The sequence below is a fragment of the Pantherophis guttatus genome, chromosome 4, assembly GCF_059756535.1.
Source record: "Pantherophis guttatus breed Tessera chromosome 4, ASM5975653v1, whole genome shotgun sequence".
NCBI classification, from domain to species: Eukaryota; Metazoa; Chordata; class Lepidosauria; order Squamata; family Colubridae; genus Pantherophis; species Pantherophis guttatus.
Genome location: NC_142066.1, coordinates 3,696,343 through 3,723,226, shown reverse-complemented (window position 1 = coordinate 3,723,226; position 26,884 = coordinate 3,696,343). Strand labels below are relative to the sequence as shown.

Sequence of the window (26,884 nt, the reverse complement as noted above, 5' to 3'; positions counted from 1 at the left end):
TTCCGGTCTCGATTGTGGTCATAAATCGAGGACAACCTGTATCGCATGTTGCGAGGAAAACATGCAGGTTAAAATAGCCTGTGTGAAGGCTGAATCTGGGGTCACCGGCATAGAAAATCAGGAGTTATCTCCTCCCTGAAAAACACTTTTGAGAAAAAAAAAAAAAACTCCTGAATTTCAGCTATGCGTTTCACTTCCCAGAAATAATTTGTGAGGGCAACAATGAGGGGAAAATTCCCTTCCCGGAGTTATTTGCCAGACATTTAAAAGAAAAACCGATTTTTTCCCCACTCCTCCCTTCATTCAAAAAAGAACATCTGATTAAATCACTCAAAACTAAACGGGAGAAAAGAATCTGTCCGAGAAGATGATTTATGGCACAATTAAACGAAGGAGGGGTGGGTGTGTGCACCGTCACGAAGAGAAAAAATAAATAAATAAAAGTTTGGGTTTCTTCGGATGAAGAGGAAGGAGGAAGGGAACGGCGCAGCCATGCAAAAGCTGGGAATCGTGATTAAGATCGGCTGCTTTTTTGGGAGGGTTCGGCAGTCACGGCTGGCATGGAGCCTTCAACCACATATGGCTTCCAGAGAACTCAAAATTTGAAAAAGAAAGAAAGAAAGAAAGAAAGAAGGAAAGAAAGAGAAAGAAAGAAGGAAGGAAGGAAAGAAAGAAGGAACAGAGGAAGGAAGGAAAGAAGGAAAGAAAGAAAGAAAGAAGGAAGGAAGGAAAGAAAGAAAGAAGGAAGGAAGGAAAGAGAAAGAAGGAAGAAAGGAAAGAAAGAAGGAAGGAAGGAAGGGAAGGAAGGAAGGAAAGAGAGAAGGAATGAAGAAAGGAAAGAAAGAAGGAAGGAAGGAAGGGAAGGAAGGAAGGAAAGAGAGAAGGAATGAAGAAAGGAAAGAAAGAAGGAAGGAAGGAAGGGAAGGAAGGAAGGAAAGAGAGAAGGAATGAAGAAAGGAAAGAAAGAAGGAACGAAGGGAGGAAGGAAAGAAAGAAAGAGAAAGAAGGAAGGAAGGAAAGGAAGGGAAGGGAAGGAAGGAAGGAAAGAGAGAAGGAATGAAGGAAGGAAAGAAGGAAGGAAGGAAGGAAAGAGAGAAGGAAGAAAGGAAAGAAAGGAAGGAAGGAAGGAAGGAAAGAAAGAGAGAAGGAAGGAAAGAAAGAAAGAAAGAGAAAGAAAGAAGGGAAGAAAGAAAGAAAGAAAAAGAAAGAAGGAAGGAAAGAAAGAGAGAAGGAAGGAAGGAAAGAAAGAAGGAACAAAGGAAGAAAGAAAGAAAGGGCAAAAAAAGCAGCAAAAATGAGGTGAGGTGATGATCGAGAGAGAAGAGAACAGCAGTTAAGAAATACGATTTGTTTGCCTTTTTGAGGAGAAGCAGCAAGCAGCGAGCAGAGGGGAAAATGGATGGGCCATTTCGTTAGGCCAGATCCTCAATCTCATCTACTTTTTAAAATCTTTGGAGTTCAACTTTATCTATCTAATTGTCTGTGTCTGCCTGCCTGCCTGCCTACCTATCATCCACCCACCCATCTGTAATTCTGTATTATCTATAAACTATCTAATTGTTTATCTCTCCCTCTTTCTAGATCTAATTCTGTATTTAATGCAGAATTTAATTCTGTAAAACTGCCCAAGGAGCTGCTACAGAGGAATGATGGAGTCCGTCATCTGCACCTCCATAACTGTCTGGTTTGGCTTTGCAACCCAACAAGACAGACAGAGACTTCAGAGGATCATTAGAACTGCAGAAAAAAGCAATTACTACCAACCTGCCTTCCATTGACGACCTGTATACTGCACGAGTTGAAAAGAGGGCTGTGAAAATATCTACAGACCCCTCGCATCCTGGACATAATCTGTTTCAACTCCCACCCTCAAAACGACGCTATAGAGCACTGCACGCCAGAACAACTAGCTAGACACGAGGACAGTTTTTCCCCCGAACGCCATCACTCTGCTAAACAAATAATTCCCTCAGCACTGTCAAACTATTCACTAAGTCTGCATTACTATTTAATCTTCTCATCGTTCCCACCACCCGTCTCCTTCCACTTACGACTGTATGACTGTAACTTTGTTGCTGGTATCCTTACGATTTATATCGATATTGTTTCCTGATTGCTTATTTGTATCCTATGACTATCATTAAGTGTTGTACCTTGTGATTCTTGACGAACGTATCTTGTCTTTTATGTACACCGAGAGCTTATGCACCAAGACAAATTCCTTGTGTGTCCAATCACACTTGGCCAATAAAGAATTCTATTCTATTCTTTTCTATTATCTAAAATCTAATATCTTATCTCTCTCTCTCTCTCATCTATTATCCGTGTCATATATGTGGGTATATACATACATACATACATCAGTTCACATCCCCACTAGCAGTTAAAAGGAAGAAACAGCTGCAATCTCACATTGCTCCTAGAAGCAAGAAGCCGAAAACACCAGCCTGAAGATGACGAATGAGACTTTGTCGAAATGTTGCCAAGACACTTCCAATTTTACGTGGGAGAAAACCCGAATAACCAAAGACCTACATACAAATACCCATGAAAACCTCAGAAAACATACATACATACATACATACATACATACAGATACATACTTATCTATCATCTACCTACCTATCTACATACCTACCTATCTATCTTGTCATATCTATATATAGTGGAAGTTTGAAAGCTGGATGCAACGAAACTTCATTTTAATGTATGCCTATTAGTGTACATTCAAAGTGAAAATAAAGTTATTCTTATTCTATTCATCTAATTTTCTGTCACCCATAGAATTCTTTCTTCTTCATTGGCCAAGTGTGATTGGACACACAAGGAATTTGTCTTTGGTGCATATGCTCTCAGTGTACATAAAAGAAAAAATAAAATATATTCGTCAGGAATCATAAGGTGCCACACTTAATGATAGTCACAGGGTACAAATAAGCAATCAGGAAACAATATTGATATAAATCGTAAGGATACAAGCAACAAGGTTATAGTGTTAGGGGGAGGAGATGGGTGATGGGAACGATGAGAAGATTAATAGTAGTGCAGACTTAGTGAATAGTTTGACAGTGTTGAGGGAATTATTTGTTTAGCAGAGTGATGGCGTTTGGGAAAAAACTGTCCTCGTGTCTAGCTAGTTGTTCTGGTCTGCAGTGCTCTATAGCGTCGTTTTGAGAGTAGGAGTTGAAACAGTTTATGTCCAGGATGTGAGGGGTCTGTAGATATTTTCACAGCCCTCTTTTTGACAATTGATAAATGTTTGTATCTACCTACCTATCCATCCATCTAATTTTAAGTATCTGTCATCTGTCTATAATCCATCCATCCGTCCATCCATCTATAAACTAATTGTTTCTCCCTCCCTCCCTCTCTCTATAGTATCATCTATAATCTAATAGTTTATCTCTATCATCTATTATCTAATTGTTTGTATCTACCTACTTACCTACCCCATCCATCCATCTTGTCTGTCCAACACCTACGGACTTGAACTCCCAGAATTCCCCAGCCGAATAAAACTGAAATCCATTTTTTCCCCACCTTTCAGCCATCCGGAGAGCATTTTGCCCAGCCCATGGCAATGCAGTATTGTATTATTTCTCCTCCTGGGGAGCACAGCCCCCTTTCCACCGGTGGAAATCCCTGAATCTCTTATAAGGGAGGGTTAGGGGTCCCCTCCCAATGCCTCCCCCCCAACCCATCCATTCCCGATTCCCACCTTTCAGAAGGATTTCCTCCGTGATCCGGCCTTGTTGCTGGGGATCGGGGTACAGCTGCGGGAGGAGGAGGCTGCGATAATGCCAGGAAGAATAATTGGAGAAATTCCGGGTGATGAGGCTGTCGCTGAAGGCCAACTCGTCCTCGGGTAGCACCTTGGACCGCTGCACCACGAAACGCCGGTAGTCCCAGCAATGAACTGAAGGGGGCACCACAGAGAAGGGTGGAATCTTAAGTTGGCCCACCGACCCTCCTTCTCTCCATCGTCCGACTCTTCAAACATGGCGACTTTAAGACGGGCGGACTCCATCTCCCAGAATTCCCTAGCCAGCAAAGAATTCTGGGAGATGTAGTCCACACGACTTAAAAGTCGCCATGTTTGAGAAACGTGGCCTTTATTGATCCCGTAGGTTAGCCTTCCTTAGACATGCTGAATTCCAGCTCCTGAGGTCTCCATGAAAGACAGGAAAACGTTTAGCATTAATTGGCTAAAATTGTTCATAAGCTGCACAGAGTCATAGACAAGAGAAGGACAGCTATGTAAGTTTGAGAAAGAAAGAAAGAAAGAAAGAAAGAAAGAAGGAAGGAAGGAAGGAAGGAAAAGGGAGGGAGGAAGGAAGAAAGAAGGAAGGAAGGAAGGGAAAGGGAGATGAAGAAAGGGAGGGAGAAGGAAGGAAGGCAGGAAAAGGAAGGAAGGAAGGAAAAAGAGAGATATATATGGATGGATGGATGGAAGGAAAGGAAGAAAGGAGGGAGGGAGGAAGAAAAAGAAAGGAAGGAAGGAAGGAAGGAAGAAGGAAGGAAGAAAGGAAGATAGATAAGATAGATGGATAGATAGATGGATGGAAGGAAGGAAGGAAAGGAAGGAAAGAGGGAGGGAGGAAGAAAAAAGAAGGAAGGAAGGAAGGAAGGAAGAAAGGGAGGAGAAGGAAGGAAGGAAGGAAAAGGAAGGAAGGAAAAAGATATATATGGATGGATGGATGGATGGATGGAAGGAAAGGAAGAAAGGAGGGAGGGAGGGAGGAAGAAAGAAAAAGAACGAAAGAAAGAAAGAAAGAAAGAAGGGAAAAGGAGACGAAGAAAGGGAGGGAGAAGGAAGAAAGAAAGGAAGGAAAAAGAAAGATATATAAGATAGAGGGATGGATGGAAGGAAGGAAGGAAGGAAAGGAAGAAAGGAGGGAGGGAGGACAAAAGGAAAAGAAAGAAAGAAAGAAAGAAAGAAAGAAAGAAAGAAAGAAAGAAAGAAAGAAAGAAAAAGGGTAACTGAACACCTGATGTGTTTGTGTGAGGATAATGTTTGTCTGAACGGTAACCGGATGCTTTCAGCTAACTGGCTAGATAAAGCAGGCCAGGTCAACACGTTAGAATAGAATAAGAGAGTTGGAAGGGATCTTAGAGGTCTTCTAGTCCAACCCCCTGCTCAGGCAGGAAACCCTAGACCATTTCAGACAAATGGCTGTCCAAGCTCAAAAGGTTGTCCTCAAAAAGTAGTCCTCGACTTACAAGTTTGTTTGGTCACCGTTCGAAGTTACAACGGGACTGAAAAAAGTGACTTATGACCACTTTTCACACTTACGACCGTTGCAACATCCCCACGGTCACATGATCAAACTCCAGATGCTTGGCCACCGACTCCTATTTACGACGGTCGCAGCGTCCCGGGGTGTCACATGACCCCCCCTTTTGCGACCTTCTGACAAGCAAAGCCCACGGGGGAGGCCAGAATCTGAACAAATATGACGATACACATCACAACATCGGCCGGAGAGGTCGTAAAATGGGGGCAAAGTTCCCTGAACGAGCGTCTCGCTTAGCAACGGAAACGCGGGGGTCTCCCTTGTGGCCGTAAGCCGAGGACTACCTTGGTTCTGTTATCTTGTTAGTCAAGGTGGCATTGCAAGAGAAAGGAAGGAACTACGCACAATTTCGCTCGTCGATCTCCAAAAACTTGCCGCACAGCTCCAGTTCCCGGGCCCAGTCCGGTTCGGGCATGTGCTCCATTACCCAGCAGCGATGATGCCACGTGCCGTAGGATTTGGGGTTCACCCTCAAGCAGCACTCCAGGAAGGCGAGCTCGGCCTTGCACAAGGTTTGCATCTCTTCTGGGCTCCTGGCAGGAGATGGAAGGGGTGGACATGTGGACCCCACGGGGAGACCCCCCGTCTCCTCTTCACAGACAAACGCCCACCCACCCCTTACTCACTCCTCCTTCTCCAGGTGCAGGAAGGTCTCTCGCCGGAAGTTCCAGAGGGTGGCGAAATCCGGATTGGCACCAAGGACTTTGTTGCTCAGCTCCAGGCCTTCCTTGTCCAGCTGTCCCAGTTTCCTCTGAAGGAGAGAGTTAAGATGGCGGCGTCCCAAACTCCCCTTCGCTCCCCATCTCTCCCCCTCACACACCCAGTAAGGAAGTTGTGGGGGGGAATGGGGTCCCCTTAACTGTGTTAAGATAAGTGGAGTTGAACAGGAAGGAAGGAAAGGAGGAAAGAAGGAAGGGAAGGAAGGAAAGGAGGAAAAAGGAAGGAAAGAAGGAAGGGAGGAAGGGAGGATGGGAAGGAAGGAAAGGAGGAAAAAGGAAGGAAGGAAGGAAAGGAGGAAAAAGAAAGGAAGGGGAAGGGGAAGGAGACAAGGTGGGAGGGAGGAAGGTAGGATCAGACAGGAAGGAAGGAAAGATTGAGGGAGGAATGAATCAGGGAGGAAGGAAGGAAGGAAGGAAGGAAAGGAGGAAAAAGAAAGGAAGGGGAAGGAGACAAGGTGGGAGGGAGGAAGGTAGGATCAGACAGGAAGGAAGGAAAGAGGGAGGGAGGAATGAATCAGGGAGGAAGGAAGGAAGGAAAGGAGGAAAAAGGAAGGAAGGAAAGAAGGAAAAAGGAAGGAGGGAGGGAAGATGGAAAGGAAGGAAAGGAGGAAAAAGGAAGGAAGGAAGGAAAGAAGGGAAGGAAAGTAGGAAAAAGGAAAAAGGAAGGAAGGAAGAAAATGAGGAAAAAGGAAGGAAGGAAGGGAAGAAAGGAGGATGGCAAGGAAGGAAAGGAGGAAAAAGGAAAGAAGGAAGGAAAGGAGGAAAAAGGAAGGAAGGGGAAGGAGACAGGGTGGGAGAGAGGAAGGTAGAAAAGGAGGGAGGGAGGGGGGAAGGAAGGAAGGATCAGACAGGAAAGAAGGAAGGAGGGTGGGAGGAAGGAATCTGGGAGGAAGGAAGGAAAGAAGGAAGGAAGGGAAGGAGGAAAAAGGAAGGAAGGAAGGGGAAGGAGACAGGGTGGGAGGTAGAAAAGAAAGGAGGGAAGAAGGAAGGAAGGAAGGAAGGATACAGGGAGGGAGGGAGGAAAGTAAGTAGGTAGGTAGATATAGGAAGGAAGGGAGGTGAAGAAGAGGGAGGGAGGAAGGAGACAGGGAGGGAAAGAGGAAGAAAAAAGGAGAGAAGGAAGTAAAGAAGTAAAGATAGACAGAAACAGAGGGAGAGAGAGAGAGGAGGAAGCAAGGAAAGAAGGAATTGGCTGCAATTATAAACAATCCCAATCTTATATTCCTGGTCAAATTCAATTGAAGAGGTAATGAACAGGTAAATTTCGCAGGACCGCACAACGCAGTCTCCCTGTACCCAAAACACTAGCAGTGGGAAAAAAACAACAACCGGGAGCCACAATCCGAATGCATTGTACGAATCGTTGCCAAAACTTTTTGGCAGGTCATGTGGATCTGGTTACTCGATCTGAGTCCATTCGGGGCCAACGCCATTGTTTTGGGCCTTTTGAAACAATTCATCTTTTTTTTTAATTTTTTTTAAAAAAAAAGAATACCTCCAAGGGCTTCGGAAGGCACGCTGACCTTTTTTTTTTTTCTGGAACTTTCTTGGGGTGACGGAGGTGACAGATGGAGGTTTGGGCGTGCCAACTTTAGGCCCCTTAAAAGCTCTCCCAGGGCTCTTTCACAACGGTGTTCGGGCTTCCCCCCCCCCCCCCGAGAATGGCAAAAAAATTGTGTGGCCTCAAAATGGCAATTCGCTACCAAATCTGGGGCAGTGCTACCTACCTATCCATCGCATCCATCTATTTATCGTATCCGTCCATCATATCTATCTGTTTGTCCTTTTATTCTATCTATCTATCTATCTATCTATCTATCTATCTATCTATCTATCTTTCTTTCTTTCTATCCATCCATCCATCCATCCATGCATAGTTAGTCAGTCTGTCTGTCTGTCTGTCTATCTATCTATCCATCCATCCATCAATTCTGTCTGTCCAACCATCCATCCATCCATAGTATATCTATCTATTTGTCTGTCTGTTTATTTGTCTGTCTATCTTCTATCCATCCATCATCTATCTATCTATCTATCATCATCTCTCTCTCCATCCAGCCGTTCTGTCTGTCTATCCACCCACCCACCCATCCATTGTCTGTCTGTCTGTCCGTCCGTCCATCCATCCATCGTCTGTCCAACCATCCATCCATCCATTCATAGTCTGTCTGTCCGTCCATCCATCCATCCATCCATCCATTCTGTCTGTCCACCCACCCACCCATCCATAGTCTGTCTGTCTGTCTGTCTGTCTATCTATCTATCATCATCATCTCTCTCCATCCAGCCATTCTGTCTGTCTATCCACCCACCCACCCAGTCTGTCTATCTATCCATCCATCTCTAAATCTGACTGTCTGTCCATCCATCCATCCACCCATCATCCATCTAGCTATCCATCATCTATATATCTACCTACCCATCATCTACATACCCACCTACCCATCATCTACATACCCACCTACCCATCATCTACATACCCACCTACCCATCATCTACATACCCACCTACCCAGCTATCATCTATCTACGATATCTCTCTCTCTCACCTATCCATCCATCCATCTCTAAATCTGACTTTCTCTCTGTCTGTCTGTCCATCCGTCCATCCATCCATCCACCCACCCATCATCCATCTAGCTATTCACCATCTATATATCTACCTACCTAATATGTGTCTGTCTGTCTACCTACCTACATACCCACCTACCCAGCTATCATCTATCTATGATCTCTCTCTCTCTTTCATCCATCCATCCGTCCATCCGTCCATCCATCCATCCATCCATCCATCCATCCATCCATCCATCCATCCATCCATCCATCCATCTATCTATCTATCTATCTATCTATCTATCTATCTATCTATCTATCATCTCCCTCCCTCCATCGATGACCCATCCATTGTGTGGATCTATGGATGGGTGGATGGATGGATGGAGAGATGACAGACAGACAGACATCCCAACACCAAGGGTTCTTCAACCGAGTGAGGGCCAGGATTTCGAAGTCCCACATGGCAAGGTGTCCCAACCAAAAACAAGATCTCCCAGTATCTTTTTCACCCAGGAGCAGAAGAGGAAATCCCAGCCTCATGTCTTTTACCTTCTCAAAGATGGCCTTGGTGACTGTCACATACTGTTGGAGCTTCTTCTCCCGTTCCAGACGTTTGGCTTCGGCTTGCTCTTCCGTCGTCTTCACCTTCAGCCTTCCGTGCTGGTGGGGAGGAAACCAAAGAGAGGGAGCTGAGGATGGGAGACTTCGGGGAAGCCATGAGAAACATCCAGAAGGATCCATCAAAGGACCAGACAGAAAACTCACCATCTTGACCGACTCCAAAGAGAGAGGCGAAGAATGAATCGCGCGTCCTAGGAAATGTGAAACGAGAAAGAGAAATCTCAGTGACGTTTGCAGTTCAACTACCCAGATGACAAGCTGAGGATGATGGGAACTAGAGTCCTAACGATTACATAGATTAACAAAATTGGAAAGCACCTCGTAGGTTAACTCGTCCAACCCACCCACTTGACGTTTAATGTAGTCTTGACCTTCGGATGGAATGTCAGGTTTAAAAACGAACCACACAATTTAAAAAAAAAAAGAATAATTTTCCAGTTTTCAATTTCCCAGCGACTCAAGTTCCTCTCCGTCTTATCTTCCCGCCAAGCCTAGAGAATTTGACGGAGCTAAAAAACATAGTTAGGGGCCAAAAGGGAAGGTGGAACCTGGTTTTACAACCTGGTGAGAAATGGTGCGAGGATGCGGAAATGGATAGGTTAACGTTAAAGCATAAAGAAGATACAGAATAGATTTTTTTTCAACATGTTTTATTGATGGTTAGACAATAAAGGTATAAATTGGAAACTGGAAGAATACTATTCTATACAAGTAAAGAATATTATTGTTACTGGAATGATGTGTGTGTAAAATAACCCAGACAATACATTGTTTACTAAATACTTATATTTATTTATTTATTTATTTATTTATTTATTTATTTATTTATTTATTTTTCATATTTGTATACCGCCCTACTCCCGAAGGACTCAGGTCGGTGAACAGCCATAATAAATACAAATACATATAGAAGTTAAAAACTATTAAGAAACAGATTAAGTAATTAATCTATTAATTACTATTAATAATTAATAGTAATTAATCTATTAATTAATCTATTAATATATGTTAAGAAAAATGTGTGTGTATGTATGTATCCATCCATCCATCCATCCTTACATACATATTATACAAACTATTCTAAAAATACGAGTTCCAGGTCTATCTATCTATCTATCTATCTATCTATCTATCTATCTATCTATCTATCTATCTATCTATCTATCTTTCTATCTATTTATCTATCCATCCATCCATCCATCCATACATACATACATACTTACATACATATTATACAAACTATTCTAAAAATACGAGTTCCAGGTATATTAGTAAGGAAAGAAGCAGACATTCTGTGAGCTCGGGAACTTAAAATTTAAAAATAATTAAAAAAAATTATTCTACTAAACTTTCGTCAGCCGTAAAGGCAGAGATCTTTGTAATGGTAATTTAATACTCTGACGATGTCAGCAGATGGCTGACGAAAGCTTAGTGGAATAAAATTTTTAAAATTATTTTAAAATTTTAAGTTCCGGAGCTCGCAGAATGTCTGCTTCTTTCTTTACATATATATAAATTAAAAAAAAGAAATGGTGAAAGCACACCAAACATTTTCCTGCCAGCAACCTTGCAAGGGAAATTCAGGAGCAATAAAAATATGGAATATTTGGCCTCCTTAACATCTTTTTTTTTTTTTTTAAATCCAAAAATCTGAAGCCGGTTTGTTTCCCATAATGCATTGCCCATCACTCAGGGCATTGTGGGAAATCCAGTTGTTGTTTTTTTAAAAAAGAAACTGGACTAAACCCACAACCAGGGCAACAATTCTACCCCCAGGGACGTTGCCCCAATCTGCTAAAACCCCAGGCTCCCTTAAACCCCAGATCTGCTGAATCGTAGCTAGATTTGTGCATGACACTTAAACCAGGATGCAAACCATGGTTTGATCATTTATGCAAAATCAAGCCACTGCTGTGGGTTCAACCATGTGTCAGCTGTAAGGCCAAGCATGAGTTCAGCCAATGGTGGCTTGTTCAAACAATGCAAAACATGCACAGGCTTAAACCAACATTCACACGTTCCCTTTAGCACGTAAGCCTTTGGATTGGCCCAGAAAGCAAACATTCTCGAGCAAAACCTGGGGGAGGCAGCCTGAGGGCCCCCCCCACTCATTTTACCTTCATGCACAATTTTTTTCTCCTTTGCCTTCGGATTAATGCACAACCAGCTACAAATCCAGAGCACTCACCAATTCCTTTCCTAGTTTCTCCCCCCTCCGGGAAGCCGCCAAGTGGTCTTTCCCGGAAATGTCTACATCGACTTTCTACGGGGCGAGACCATTCTGAACACGCCCGTAGGGGTGTCGTAAAAGCGGAAAAGAGGCGCCGGGCTAATCCTACCTAGCAGCCTCTAGGGGGAGATACCAACCGGACGGTGAGGACAGGGGGAGGACATGAGATCGGTCGGTGGCGAGTGGTCTCGCCCGCGTAGACTTGGTCCCTTCGGGCGAATCCAATTAAGAGGGGGGAGAGAGAGAATTGGGGATACGGATGGGAACTACCACTGAGGTCCGAAGGCTATCGAGTTGAATCCTCCCGGCGGGACGGAGCGTCCTCATCCTTTAAAGGAACAGTTTTAGTTTTGAATTGACTTGTACAGGCAGTCCTCGACTTACGACCACAGTTGAGCCCAAACTAAGTGCTAAGTGACTTTCGCCCCATTTTACAACCTTTCTCGCCGCAGTCGTTAAGCGAGCCCCTGCAGTCGTTCAGGACGTAACACGGTTGTTAAGGGAATCCAGCTTCCCGCATTGACTTGGCTTGTCAAAAGGCTGCCCAATCCAATGATATCATGTGACACGCACAGCAACGGTCATAAGTGTGAACCAGTTGCCAAGCTGTCTGGAATTCTTTTTCTTTTTTTAAATTTTTATTTTTAAAACAAAACAAAACATAAAACAACCGTCATCCGTCATTGTTCCGCCAGGCAGGGCTATCAACATAATTTTAAATTGGGGTATTTTAAATTTTTGGGGTTTTAAATTGGCCAAATCTATTTAATTATTTTAATTTTTAATTATTGTTGTGTCCTGTGTTTTTAAATTGGCTGTACACCGCCCTGAGTCCTTCGGGAGAAGGGCGGTATAGAAATAAAATTATTATTATTATTATTATTATTATTATTATTATTATTATTATTATTACCCATTACAATTACAGAAAGCGTGTCGATCCGGTGACAATTCTTTGTGCTTAACCCCATATCCAAAATTCACAAGTTAAATTTAATCCGTTATTTAATTTCTCTTATTTAAGAATTTATTATACCCCTTTATGCTATTATTCTCATTGAACAGTTATTTAACAATGGCTTGTCTCCCGTTAAAAAAAACCCCGCTTCATATATTTTATTACATTTATTTCATATTTCATACCTCATTTCCATGCTTGATTATCCAGCCATTGATAAAATAAATCCCATACCATATAAATATTGTTTATCTTCCTGTTCTCTAATTTCAAATGTCAATTTGAAATTGTTGTCCCAAAGATGCTGTTTTTTCAGGACTTTCTGGTTTTTTTTTCTTTTGAAGACATTTCCCTTCTCATCCAAGAAGCTTCTTCAGTTCTGACTGAATAGTGGAGAATGGAAGGATTTATACCCCTTGCAGACAGTCGATAATCTACCCATCCTTGAAATGGTGTGGGAATAGGAATGGATTTCCAGAGGAAAACATTGCAGACTACAGGACCCATCTGCACCACTCAGGTGACCCTGAGGACACGGATAAACCTCCAAGTGGCGTCAACGACCCTCTAAAAAAGGAAGCAAATGACCAGCTGTCTGCAAGGAATATAAATCAGTGGTGAAATCTAAAATTTGGTACTACCGGTTCTGTGGGCGTGGCTTGGTGGTGGTGGTGGGTAATGTGACTGGGTGGGCGTGACCAATTTTTAATTTTTTTTTACACTTTTAAAAGCATTTTTTCTACAACCTCTTCGGCGAAGAGGTGGTAAAAAAATGCTTTCAAAAGGCTCTGACGATCCCAGCTGAGTTGCCTGATTGGCAGAGGCTTTTTCTCTTTTAAATGCTTCCGACAATCAGGCAACTCAGCTTGGATCGTCAGAGGCATTTAAAAGAAAAAAAAAACCTCTGCGAATCAGGCAACTCAGCTTGGATCGTCAGAGGCTTTTAAAAGAAAAAAAAACCTCTGCGAATCAGGCAACTCAGCTTGGATCGTCAGAGGCATTTAAAAGAAAAAAAAACCTCTGCGAATCAGGCAACTCAACTTGGATCGTCAGAGGCTTTTAAAAGAAAAAAAAACCTCTGCCAATCAGGCAACTCAGCTTGGATCGTCAGAGGCTTTTAAAAGAAAAAAAACCTCTGCCAATCAGGCAACTCAGCTTGGATCGTCAGAGGCTTTTAAAAGAAAAAAACCTCTGCCAATCAGGCAACTCAGCTTGGATCGTCAGAGGCATTTAAAAGCATTTTTTCTATAACTTCTGAAGAGGTTGTAGAAAAAATGCTCTTAAAAGCCTTTGAGGATCCCAGCTGAGCCGCGCAATCATCAGGCTTTTTTTTTTTAACTTTTAAAAGCATTTTTTCGGCCAAAGAGGTTGTAGAAAAAAATGCTTTTAAAAGCCTCTGACGATCAGGCAACTCAGCTGGGATCGTCGGAGGCTTTTAAAAGCATTTTTTTCTACAACCTCAAGAGGTTGTAGAAAAAAAAATGCTTTTAAAAGCCTCCGACGATCTCAGCTGAGCTGCACGATCATCAGAGGCTTTTATTTTTTTACTTTTAAAAGCATTTTTTCGGCCAAAGAGGTTGTAGTAAAAAGTAAAAAAAAAAAAAAGCCTCTGATGATTGTGTGGCTGGGTAGGTGGGGAGTAGGGATTTTTGCTACCGGTTCTCTGAACCACCCGCCTCCGCTACCAGATCGGGTGATCCGGTCCGAACCGGGAGCATTTCACCCCTGATATAAATCTTTCCATTCCCCATCGTCCTGTCAGAACTGAACAAGCTTCTCGGATGAAAAGCGAAACGTCTTCAAAAGGAAAAAAAAAACCCCCAAAAAGTCCAGTTGCCTCCTGAAAAAAGCACCTTTGGGACAAGGAGAGAAGATGACCCTTAGAAAAAAAGAGAGAAATAACTTTATGTACAGTTCAAAGATATCGGGCTTGGAAGCAGTGGTGGTTTCAAATTTTTTAATACCGGTTCTGTGGGTGTGGCAGGAAGGATACTGTAAACTCTCCATTCCAGGGGTGAAATGCTCCCGGTTCAGACCGGATCGCCCGAACCGATAGCGATAGAGGCGGGTGGTTCGGAGAACCGGTAGCAAAAATCCCTGCCTCCCTCCATACCCAGCTGAGCCGCCCGATCATCAGAGACTTTTTTTTTTTAACTTTTAAAAGCATTTTTTCTATAACCTCTTTGGTCGAAAAAATGCTTTTAAAAGTAAAAAAATAAAAGCCTCTGATGATCGCGCGGCTCAGCTGGGATCGTCGGAGGCTTTTAAAAGCATTTTTTTCTACAACCTCAAGAGGTTGTAGGAAAAAAAATGCTTTTAAAAGCCTCCGACGATCCCAGTTGAGTTGCTTGATCGTCAGAGGCTTTTAAAAGCATTTTTTTTCTGCAACCTCTTCAGCCAAAAAAATGCTTTTAAAAGTAAAAAAAAAAAGCCTCTGATGATCGCGCGGCTCAGCTGGTATCGTCAGAGGCATTTAAAGGCACTTTTTCTACAACCTCTTCGGCTGAAGAGATTGTGGAAAAAAATGTTTTTAAAAGCCTCCGATGAATCCCAGCTGAGTTGCCTGATCGTCAGAGGCTTTTAAAAGCATTTTTTTCTGCAACCTCTTGAGGTTGTAGAAAAAAATGCTTTTAAAAGTAAAAAAAAAAAAAAAGTTGGCCACGCCTACCCAGGCACATTAAACCCCTCCCTTTCCATCAAGCCACGCCCACAGAACCGGTAGTAACAAATTTTACATTTCACCACTGCATTAGATGCTGTTTTAGGACCTCTTTCCAGAGCACGATACCATCGTCTTTTGAGACTGAAGGATGCCAATGATTCTGTTAATTAATCAGTGGAACAACTTGCCACCAGAAGTTGTGGGTGCTTGAAAACTGGAGGTTTTCAAGAAGAGATCGGGCAATCTCTTGTCTGAAACGGTGTAGGGTCTCCGGCTTGAGCAGGGGGTTGGACTAGAAGGCCTCCAAGGTCCCTTCCGACTCTGTGATTCTGTTATTCAACCGTTTTCGATCAGAATTTCACATTCTTGCTTGTTACTTCAAAGGGACTAGAAACAGCAATCAAAGGCGCTCCTTGTTCCTGAAAACAGTTATTCCTTTTCTGGCTCCCATCAGCTTCACGGAATCTGGGGCTAGATAAATAAATATGTTGTTTTCTTTGGCTGACAGGGGAGTAGCGCATTCCTGGTACGCATGGCAGCACCCTAGAGCCATTTAAATATTTGGCTGTCCCAGTTAACCAAACATCGGTCGGAAAGCAAGCAAGAAAAAATGTATTTAGCGCTAATGTGAATGACGTAGGAATAGTACAGGGTCAGCTATATGAACACTGAAGGGCCCTCTTTATTCACCTTATTATAAGAAAGAAATGTGCTTGTTTAGAGATTACACTAAGTCAGCTAAATTCCATTCTTGGTGATATATATCTTCTGAGGGGCCTAGCTGTCAAGGATGCAAGGACATCCATATGTAATATATATCTTCTGAGGGGCGTAGCTGTCAAGGATGCAAGGACATCCATCTGAAACAAAAAGTTAATTATTATCCAAAAGCAGTCATGAATCTACGCATCAGCAAACACAGAATACGGTACGGCAATACGGTAAACACCTCGCTTTTACAACGGTTTGTTTAGTGACCGTTTTACGATGACACGGAAAATAAAGTGATTTATGTTCGTTTTTTTTCCCCACTTATGACTGTTTATTTTATTTTATTTTTATTAATCATATTTCTATGCCGCCCACTCTCCGAGGACTCTGGGCGGCTTACAACAATCGACAGTATACTAAATAGCATATTGCCCCCCAACAATCTGGGTCCTCATTTTACCCACCTCAGAAGGATGGAAGGCTGAGTCAACCTTGAGCCGGTGAGATTTGATCTGCTGATCTGCTGAACTAGCAGTCAGCTGAAGTAGCTGCAGTACAGCACTCTAACCACTGCGCCACTGTTGCGGCATCCCCGTGGTCGCGCGATTAAAATTCAGGTGCTTGGCCACTGACTCGTGTTTATGACGGATGCAGTACCCTGGGGGTCTGTGCGTCACAGGATTCCTTTTTGCGACCTTTTGACAAAGCCGGTGGGGAAGCCAGATTCACTTAACAATCATGTGACTCACTTAACATTCGCAGGGATTCACTTAACAAATGTGGCAAGGAAAGTCGTAAAACGGGGCAGAAAAAAAAAACCCGCACCGAACAAATGTCTCGTTTAGCCACATCAATTTGGGTCGTCGTTAGCTGAGGACTACCTGTACACACACCTGAGCTAAGAAATGTGGACATAGAGTTGTGTCATGAAATCCATAGATTAGTGTTTCCCAACCTTGGGAACTTGTAAGAAGGGTGGACGTCAACTCCCAGAATTCCCCAGCCAGCGTGGGCGAGGCTGGGGATTTCGGGGAGTTTCCGCTATTGAGCTTTCAAGGCCTCCCCTTAATTACTCTAAATTTACTCACCCCTTTTAGCCATTGATCACGTCAGAATGTGAGTTTGCTGTGAGCTGAGGACTTTCCACACAATTTCAGCAAAGTCAGGCTTACAATTGAGTGACCGTCCGAAGTTACAACGGTATTCAAACAAGGTGAATTATAGCAATAGCAAATTTGCCCTTAGATTTATATACCGCTTCACGGTGCTTTTACAGCCCTCTCTACGCGGTTTACGGAGTCAGCCTTATGGCCCCCAAACAATCTGGGTCCTCATTTACCGACCTCAGAAGGATGGAAAGCTGAGTTAACTTTGAGCCAGGTGACAGTTGAACTGCTGGCTTTGGGCGGAGTCAGCCTGCAATAATACACTCTAATCACTGCACCAAGATGGCTTCCTCCCTCCCTCCCTCCCCTCCTTCCTCCCTCCCTTCCTTCCTCTCTCCCTCCCTCCTCCCTCCCTCCTTCCTTCCTTACTCCCTCTTCCCTTCATCCCTCCCTCCTTCCTTCCCTCCTTCCTTTCTTCCTCTCTCCCTCCCTCTCTTCATTCCTCCCTCCCTCCTTCCTTCCTCCCTCCCTCCATCTTCCCTTCATCCCTCCCTCCCTCCTTCCTTCCCTCCTTCCTTCCTTCCCTCCCTCCTTCCTTCCGTCCCTCCCTCCCTCCTCCCTTCATCCCTCCCGCTTTCCTTCCTCCCTCCCTCCCTCTTTCCTTCCTTTTCATCTTCCTTCCTCCCTCCCTCCCTCCCTCCCTCCTTCCTTCCTTCCCTCTCTCCTTCATCCCTCCCTCCCTCAAGCCTGGTGAGGTTCGAACTGCCAAATTACGACCGTTTTTCGCACGTACGACCATTGCAGCATCTCTGTGGTCACATGATCAAACTTCGGATGCCGGGCAACAGACTCGTATTTACGACGGTGGCAACATCCAGGGGTCACCTGATCCCCTTTTGCGACCTTCGGATGAGCCAAGTCAACGGGGGAAAGCCAGACTCGCTTAACCACCGCATCGCTTTCTTCGCAACGACTGTGGTGAGAAACGGGGCAAGTTTCGCTTAACGACCGTCTGGCTTAGCGATGGAAATTTGGGGCTGAATTGTGGTCGTAACTCAAGGACTCCGTGGAGTCTCAGGATCTAATGTCGGTCTGAGCTGTTGGCATTTAAGGATCCTATTAAGCCAGGGTTTGTTAAACAGCTCTCCTCACCCGCCTGAGTTTCTGGGCCTGCTGGGACACAAAATAAAGATATCAGATTAACGGGAAAGTATAAATACCAAATTATTCTTTGGTGTATCTATCATCACCTTTACTTTAGTTGACGGGACAGAAGCAGCTGATATTCAGGGAACAAAGAAACTTTTCTGGGTGTGGAAGAAACACTAACTTTGTTTTGTGATTCCCAGAAAACCCGTAAGCAGCTCATGACGGAGCAAGCTGCGGCGATACATTGTACCACGCTCTACAGCGGCAGGAGGTGCCTCCGCCACAAGTCTACAGGCACCGAAGATTGTCCTCCATCTCCTTTGGGGGGGGGCGGAGAGAGACCCCAGGATGGACAGGGAGAGAGCGGCCCCGATCATTCCAACCTCCTGCTCACGCAGGAGACCTGTGCTAGGGATTCGAACCGCCGAACTACCGACCTTGCTGATTGACAAGCTCAGCGTCTTAGCCGCTGAGCCACCTAGAATAACAGAGAGGGAAGGGACCTCGGAGGTCTTTTAGTCAGCGGTGGGTTCTTACCACTGGTTCGCCATGCACGCGCCCGCTTACTTTGCATGTACCTGTGTCTGCTTCGCGAACGCGCATGCCTTCCGTGTATGCGCCCGGCCTCAGAAACGTGGCTACATAGGATATTTTTAAGACAGGGCCTTTACGCCGGCGGGGGGGGGCGCTCACCTGCAGTCGCCGCTACCAAACCGGTCCAAACCGGCTGAATGCCACCTCTGCTTCTAGTCCAACCCCTGCTCTGTTTTTAGCATTTTCCTAAGCAAAATCTGTGCGTTCTCAGAAACTCTGCATTTCCCAGCATAGTATGCGTTCCCTAACTGATTAGAGATAGTCCTTGACTTACAACGATTTGTTTAGTGACCGTTTGAAGTTATAACACCCCTGAAAAATGTGAGTTACGATGGTTCTCCACACTTGTGACTGTTGTGGCGCCCCCGTGTGTTCACGGGATCAACATTCAGATACTTGGCGACCGACTCGTATTTATGACGGTTTGCAGTATCCCAGAGTCAGGGGATCCTCTTTGGCGACCTTCTGACAAGCAAAGTCGATAAGAAAGACGGATTCACTTAGCAGCCGGTGTTCCTAACTTAACAACTGCTGCTAGAAGGCCGTAAAATAAAGCAAAACTCGCTCAACAACGGTCTCGCTTAGCAGCAGAAATCTTGGCCTTGATTGTCATCGTAAATCGAGGACTAGCTGTATTCTTCAGAAAGGTCGTAAAACGGGGCAAAACTCACTTTTACGGCTCGCCTTGCTAGCAGTGGAAATTTGGGGCTCAATTGTTCCTGTCGGGCAGGGGTTCCCAACCTTTTCTATACCCTATGCCTAGTGGTGGGATTCAGGCAGTTCGGGTGAATCGGTTGTTAAATTATTTCAATCCCACCACTGCTCCTATAATGCTTCTAATATATTCTCGCCCCCTTAAAAAAAACCAAATAATTACCCCGTTTCCCCCAAAATAAGACATCCCCTGATAATAAGGCCAAGTGCTTATTTCAGGGTTGAAAAAAAATATAAGACAGGGTCTTATTTTCGGGGAAACACGGTATATCTCTATAATTTATACATATACACTATAATTCTAAAACTTCTAAACCCAAGTTTTCGTACCCCCTGGAATATCATCTCAAACTACCTCACCTAACTACCATCTCGCTTAAGGACAGAAATGTAATATTCAGAAATGCTCTGAATATTATAAGACATGGGATCTATTTTATCGATAATTAGAGAATAAAAATGGAAGTTAAAAATAGGGAAACCAAAGAGGAAGATCAGCGAAATATAGAAAATATGTTCAGAGAGAGATGGAAACACTATGATGATGATTATTTTTATGACTATTAGGATTACGATGTTTAATATTATTATGATATTCCTATTAGAAGATATGTCAAGAGGGAGAAGTGAATAGGTTTATAATGTTCAATATTGTAGAATTAGAGAAGTAATACCCTGTTTCTCCCAAAATAAGACATCCCCTGATAATAAGCCCAATCGGGCTTTTGAGCGCACGGCAATAAGGCCAAGCGCTTATTTCAGGGTTCAAAAAAAATATATAAGACAGGGTCTTATTTTTGGGGAAATACTGTATTAATGTAAGGAATACTATTGTAAATTTTGATTATTATTGCACAAAGATACATGTATCCAGATGACACACTGTTTAATGGAAGATGGAACTATTATACTAATCAATCAATCAAGAAATGTGGGACTCTGTCACAGTCGAGGATACACACACACACACAAACCATGTTTCCCCGAAAATAAGATCAGGTCTTATATTAATTTTTGCTCCAAAAGACGCCTTAGGCCAGTGGTGAAATGTAAAATTTGTTACTACCAGTTCTGCGGGCGTGGCTTCTGTGGTGGCGGTGAGTAATGTGACTGGGTGGGCGTGGCCAACTTTTTTTTTAAAAGCAGAGGCTTTTAAAAAATGCTCTTAAAAGCCTCTGATGATCAGGCAACTCAGCTGGGATCGCCAGAGGCTTTTAAAAGCATTTTTTTTCCCTACAACCTCTTCGGCCGCAAAAAAAAAAAATTGCTTTTAAAAGCCTCTGATGATCCCAGCTGAGCCGTGCGATCATCAGAGGCTTTTTTTTTTTAAACTTTTAAAAGCATTTTTTCGGCCGAAGAGGTTGTAGAAAAAAATGCTTTTAAAACAGCCTCTGAAGATTGCGCAGTTCAGCTGGGCATTGGGGGGGGGGTGGCTACAGGGATTTTTGCTACCGGTTCTCCAAAGCCAGCCGCCGCCATCGCTACCGGATCGGGCAATCCAGTCTGAACCGGGAGCATTTCACCCCTGCATTAGGCCTTATTTTCTGGTTAGGTCTTATTTTGGGCGGAAATATGGTACTAACAGTGGTGGGTTGCCCCCGGTTCGGACTGGTTTGCAAGAACCGGGAGTAAAACTTGTGGGAGGCCCCGGCCACTGCCCCGGATGTTGTCATTGGCGATCTGTGCATGCACAGAAGCTACCGGTTCGCCACGCACGATCCCTTTGCGAACCGGTACTAAATGCTTCCATCTGGTTGACAATCTTAACGGGGGCTTATTTTGAGGGTAGGGCTTATATTACGAGCATCCTGAAAAATCATGCTAGGATTTATTTTCCGGGTGGGTCTTATTTTCGGGTATATGTTAAATTATCAAGTAATATGATAAATTTCTGTAATTGAGGTCACGTTCCCCGGTGAGAAACCACAGAAGAAGGATGATTTAAGCCAGAAGGGAGAGGAAAAAGGGCTTACACACTTTTTTGGGCGTGCGCTTGGAAATCCAGTTCTCCGAAAAGGATTCGCATTTCGACTGTCCTGTTGTTCACCCCAAACTCGGTGCCGTTCTTGCTTTCTCGGAATGACGGGAGAGAGACGTTGATGTATGAACCATCCTTAATTGCTGCTTTCGGTGGGTGGGGGCCGATATGATAAAGAGCCGTTGAGTCAGCGGGGGGGGGGGGGGAAAGGAATTTAGGCGGGTTTTTTTTTTTTTAACGAAAGAAACACTTCCCTTTCTTTCATTAACTTCTTCGTCAGGGACACGCCAAGGATCGTTGACAGTTTTGAAAGGCTGGGATTTGATTTTCGGAAAGCGTTATTAGACAGCAGAGATCCTGCGATAATCTTAAAACGCAGGCGGCGCTCGACTTAATGACTGTAAGTGAGCCCAACATTTCTGTCATTTAAAAATAAATCGGTGAAAGGAGTTTGGCCTCACTGTACGGCTTTTCTCGCCGCGTTTGTTAAGCGAGTCGCTGCACTTGATAAGTCGGTAACCCTGTTGTGAAGTGAACTGTTACATTGACAATCAGTTACCGCATGACCGCAACGAAGCTCCAAATTTCGGTTGTTAAGCGGGACGTTTATGAAGTGAGTTTTGCCCCGTTTGGCTGCTTTTCTTGACACTGTTGTTAAGTGAATCCCTGCGGTTGATAAGTCAGTAAGCCGGTTGTTAAGCGAATCTGGCTTCCCCGTTGAGTTTGCGTGTCCGGAGGTCGCCAAACGGGGATCACGGGACCCCAAGGACATTGCAATCGTCGTAAGCAGAGGTGGTATTCAGCCGGTTCAGACCGGTTCGGGCGAATCGGTATCGGTGACTGTGGGTGTGGGAATCGGTATCGGTGACTGTGGGCCCCCACTCACCTGCCCGGATGGGGCACGGCGACCGTCATAAATATGAACCGGTTGCCAACGAGCTGAGTTTTGATCACGTGACCATGGGGAGGCTGCAAGGCGGTCATTGTGAAAAACGGTCGCAAGTCTCATTTTTCAGTGCAACTTTGAACGGTCACCAAACGAGCTGTTGTAAGTCAAAGAGTACCTGTATTAAATTAGTAACATGGTTGTTAAGTGAATTTGGCTCCCCCCTTGACTTTGCTTGTCAGAAGGTCGTAAAAGGGAATCACGTAACTCTGGAATCACTGCAACCGTCATAACTGTAAGTCACTTGTCAAGCATCCGAATGTAAATCCCGCGACCACGGGTGCCGTTTTGGTGGGCGTAAGTCACTTTTTTTCAGGACCGTTATAACTTCGGTCACTAAATGAACTGTTGTAAGTTGAGGACTTCTTATACAGGTAGTCCTCAACTTACAACAGTTAGTCACCGTTCAATGTTACAACAGCACTGAAAAAAGTGACTTATAACCGTTTTTCACACTTATGACCGTTGCAGCATGCCGACCAAAATTCGGACGCTTGACAACTGATTCATATTTATGACGGTTGCAGTATCCTGGGGTTATGCGATCACCATTTGACGACCTTCCCAGCTGGCAAAGACAATGCGCAAAGCCAAATTCGTTTAATGACGGCCTGATTCGTTTTAACCTTAAAGCCATTCGCTTCATAACCGTAGCAAGGCAGGTCGTAAAATGGGGCAAAAGTCCACTGAACCACCGCCTGGCTTTGCAAGGGAAAGGTTGGGGGCCCGATTTGTGGCCGTCCATCACAGAGTTGAAACGAAGGTTCGGATAGGAAGGGGTAGGATTGAAATCTGATTTTTATGACAAGCTTGTCTCTCCTGGGTGACAGAGGCCGAGATGAAAATTAGGGGTGTGGGGATGAAGTCATCGCCAAGTCGAGCCAAGCCGGATTTCCCACGGGGAAGAACGGGGTGCGTATGTAAGCCAGGAGGAACGGGGAAGGAATGGAGGTGATGGGATTGATTTACAATATATTCCTGTAGTTTGGGAAACGCCTGCCGAAGTCTCGTCTGCCCGAGTGCAGGGACCGAAGGAGACTTTGGCAACCTGATATTATAAATTCGCATTTGTGCAGCCCTGATTTATGCCGGCAATTAAATGGTAATTTTGGAAGAAGAACGCAACACACCTAGTCGGGGAGTTTTCCGCAAAATGTTTACACGGGGAGGACCGATTCGCCCGAACCGGTCTAAACCGGCTGAATACCACCTCTGCTTACGAGGATTGCAATGTCCTCGGGGTCCCGTGATCCCCGTTTGGCGACCTTCGGACACGCAAACTCAACGGGGAAGCCGGATTCGTTTAACACCCGGCTTACTGACTTATCAACCGCAGGGATTCACTTAACAACGGTGTCAAGAAAAGCGGCCAAACGGGGCAAAACTCACTTCACAAACGTCCCGCTAATATAAGCGCTTGTTTAGATGGTAATCATGTATAATTTATATTATCATTTCTGTTGCTAAGCGAGACGGGTGAATTTTGTCCAATTCTAGACCTTCCTTGGCATAGTTGTTAAGTGAATTGCTGCAGTTGTGAAGGGAGTAATGTGGTCCTTAAGTGAATCTGTCTTCCCCGTTTGACTTTGCTTGTCTGAAGGTCGCAAATCATGCGACTCCGGGATACTGTGACCGTCATAAATCTGAATCTGTCGGCACGGGTCTGAATTCTGATCCCATGACCCTGGGGAGGCTGCAACGGCCATAAATATGATGCTTAGTTTATCGTTTAGCGACCGTTTGGTGTTAATGATGGCACTGAAAAACCACTACCGGTTCTGTCAGCGTGTCTTGGTGGACACAGTGTGGCTTGGTGGGCGTGGCTTGGTGGGCATGACAGGGGAAGAATGCTACAAAATCTCCATTCCCTCCCCACTCCAGGGGAAGGATACTGCAAAACCTCCATTCCTTCCCCACTCCAGGGAAAGGTTACTGCAAAATCTCCATTCCCTCCCCACTCCAGGGGAAGGATACTGCAAAATCTCCATTCCCTCCCCACTCCAGGAGAAGGTTACTGCAAAATCCCGATTCCCTCTCCACTCCAGGAAAAGGATACTGCAAATCTCCATTCCCTCCCCACTCCAGGAGAAGGATACTGCAAAATCTCCATTCCCTCCCCACTCCAGGGGAAGGATACTGCAAAATCTCCATTCCCTCCCTATTCCAGGAGAAGGTTACTGCAAAATCTCCATTCCCTCCCCACTCCAGGGGAAGGATACTGCAAAATCCCCATTTCCTCCTGATCAGCTGGGACTCGGGAGGCAGAGAATAGATGGGGGTGGGGCCAGCCAGAGGTGGTATTTGCCGGTTCTCCGGACTACTCAAAATTTCCGCTACTGGTTCTCCGAATTACTCAAAATGTCCGCTACCGGTTCCCCGAACTACTTAAAATTTCCGCTACCGGTTCTCCCGAACCTGCTGGATTTCACAGCTTCCCCATGGTTACATGATCAAAATTGAGATGCTTGGCTACTGGAATGTACTTACGACGATTGTAGTTTCCTCGGGGTCACATGTGCCTCTTTGGCGACCTTCGGACAAGCAAAGTCAAGGGGGAAGCCGGATTCACTTAACAACCCTGTTACCAGCGGTGAAATCCTCTGAAGCCTGCTATGGATTCTGTGAGTCTGCTACCGAGCACTCTGTGTGTGTTCATGTGGTGTGCCTGCGCAGCGCTAAAAGAGGAACATTTTGAAGCCTTCTGAGTCTGCAAAGGTAAGTAGAACAGCGAGGGGGAGGGGAGTCCGCTGTGCCACGCGATTTAATTAGCTAGAAAGCAGGAAATCCGACGATTCTACCTAATCTAAATGGCGCGTCACAGCTGATCGTCGGAAATACCTGTTCCGACCGAACTGGTAGCATTTTTTACTACCAGTTCGGGCGAACCGATCCGAACCGGTAGCATTTCACCCCTGCGTGTTACTCACTTAAGAACGGCAGGGATTCACTTAACTCTGGCAAGAAAGGCTGTAAAATAGGGCAAACCCACTTGACAACGGTCTCGCTTAGCAACGGGAATGATGAACTCGATTGTTGTTGTAAGTCAAGCTGTATTCCTCGCCACCGTGACAAAGGGGGAAAGATTCCCATTAAAGAGGCTCTTCCCTTGTGGGGCTGCCCTGCCCTGAGTAGCTGTTATGAATCAACCCGAGGTTTCGAAGGAGGAAGCTGCACTCACCTGTAGACGTGTTTGCAGGGCCTTTCCCATCATCCAGGAGACAGGTGGGGAAAAGCAAATATTTATGGCATTATTGCCTTCGAATTCTCAAGAAACGGGGAGTTTTCTCAGGCGTCAACATCGTCTTGGCCCAACTTCACCCAAGGAGCCGCTGAGTTCACAGACCTGCCCAGGCTGCCATTTTCTCTTCCTGCAGGTTGCTTGTTCTGGATACCGTATAAATGATCTTATTTAGTTTTATTTATCAAATGCAGTGTGGCGTCACCCTTCTCCCTGTCCAGCGACTTTGGGCGGCTTGCAATTTTTTGCAATTCTATTCCATTCCATTCCATATATTCTATTCTGTGCCATTCCATTCCATATTTTCTATTCTATTCTATTCCATTCCATATATTCTATTCTATTCTATTCTATTCTATTCTATTCTATTCTATATCTTCTATTCTATTTCATTCCATATATTCTATTCTATTCTATATTATCTATTCCATTCCATATATTCTATTCTATTCTATTCTATTCCATATTTTCTATTCTATTCTATTCTATATTTTCTATTCTATTCTATTCTATATTTTCTATTGTATTTCATTCCATATATTCTATTCTATTCTATATTATCTATTCCATTCCATTCCATATATTCTATTCTATTCTATTCCATTCCATTCTATATATTCTATTCTATTCTATTCCATTCCATATATTCTATTCTATTCTATATCTTCTATTCTATTTCATTCCATATATTCTATTCTATTCTATATTATCTATTCCATTCCATTCTATATATTCTATTCTATTCCATATTTTCTATTCTATTCTATTCTATATTTTCTATTCTATTCTATTCTATATTTTCTATTGTATTTCATTCCATATATTCTATTCTATTCTATATTATCTATTCCATTCCATTCCATATATTCTATTCTATTCTATTCCATTCTATATATTCTATTCTATTCTATTCTATTCCATATTTTCTATTCTATTCTATTCCATTCCATATATTCTATTCTATTCTATTCTATATTATCTATTCTATTCCATTCCATATATTCTATTCTATTCTATTCTATTCTATGTTTTCTATTCTATTCCATTCCATATATTCTATTCTATTCTATATTATCTATTCTATTCCATTCCATATATTCTATTCTATTCTATTCTATATCTTCTATTCTATTTCATTCCATATATTCTATTCTATTCTATATTATCTATTCCATTCCATTCTATATATTCTATTCTATTCTATTCCATATATTCTATTCTATTCTATATTTTCTATTCCATTCCATTCCATTCCATTCCATATTTTCTATTCTATTCTATTCTATTCCATATATTCTATTCTATTCTATTCTATTCTATTCTATTCTATTCTATTCTATTCTATTCCATTCCATTCCATTCCATTCCATTCCTTTGGCTGGGGAGGATGGGTACGACAGTCCCATTCT

The 26,884-nt window shown here is 43.8% G+C and overlaps 1 protein-coding gene across 6 annotated transcripts in view; it reads right to left on the bottom strand.

Annotated features, from left to right (window-relative positions):
* The window catches only part of RABGGTA (Rab geranylgeranyltransferase subunit alpha), a 45,259-nt gene extending 19,637 nt beyond the window's left edge, over positions 1 to 25,622 (bottom strand). Inside the window, exons 1-7 of one of the 6 annotated variants that reach the window (XM_060684921.2) lie at positions 25,416 to 25,545; positions 21,291 to 21,434; positions 9,334 to 9,380; positions 9,118 to 9,228; positions 5,921 to 6,045; positions 5,640 to 5,827; positions 3,719 to 3,916 (exon numbers count right to left, since the gene is read on the bottom strand). In XM_060684921.2, the coding sequence (XP_060540904.2) occupies positions 3,719 to 3,916; positions 5,640 to 5,827; positions 5,921 to 6,045; positions 9,118 to 9,228; positions 9,334 to 9,380; positions 21,291 to 21,339 (718 nt within the window). In that variant the 5' untranslated portion in view covers positions 21,340 to 21,434; positions 25,416 to 25,545. Of the gene's footprint in view, positions 1 to 3,718; positions 3,917 to 5,639; positions 5,828 to 5,920; positions 6,046 to 9,117; positions 9,229 to 9,333; positions 9,381 to 11,306; positions 11,708 to 21,290; positions 21,435 to 25,415 lie in introns of those variants that run through there. The other 5 variants (XM_060684924.2, XM_060684923.2, XM_060684925.2 and 2 more) reach the window with 5 other exon arrangements.
* Positions 25,623 to 26,884: the final 1,262 nt, after the last annotated feature.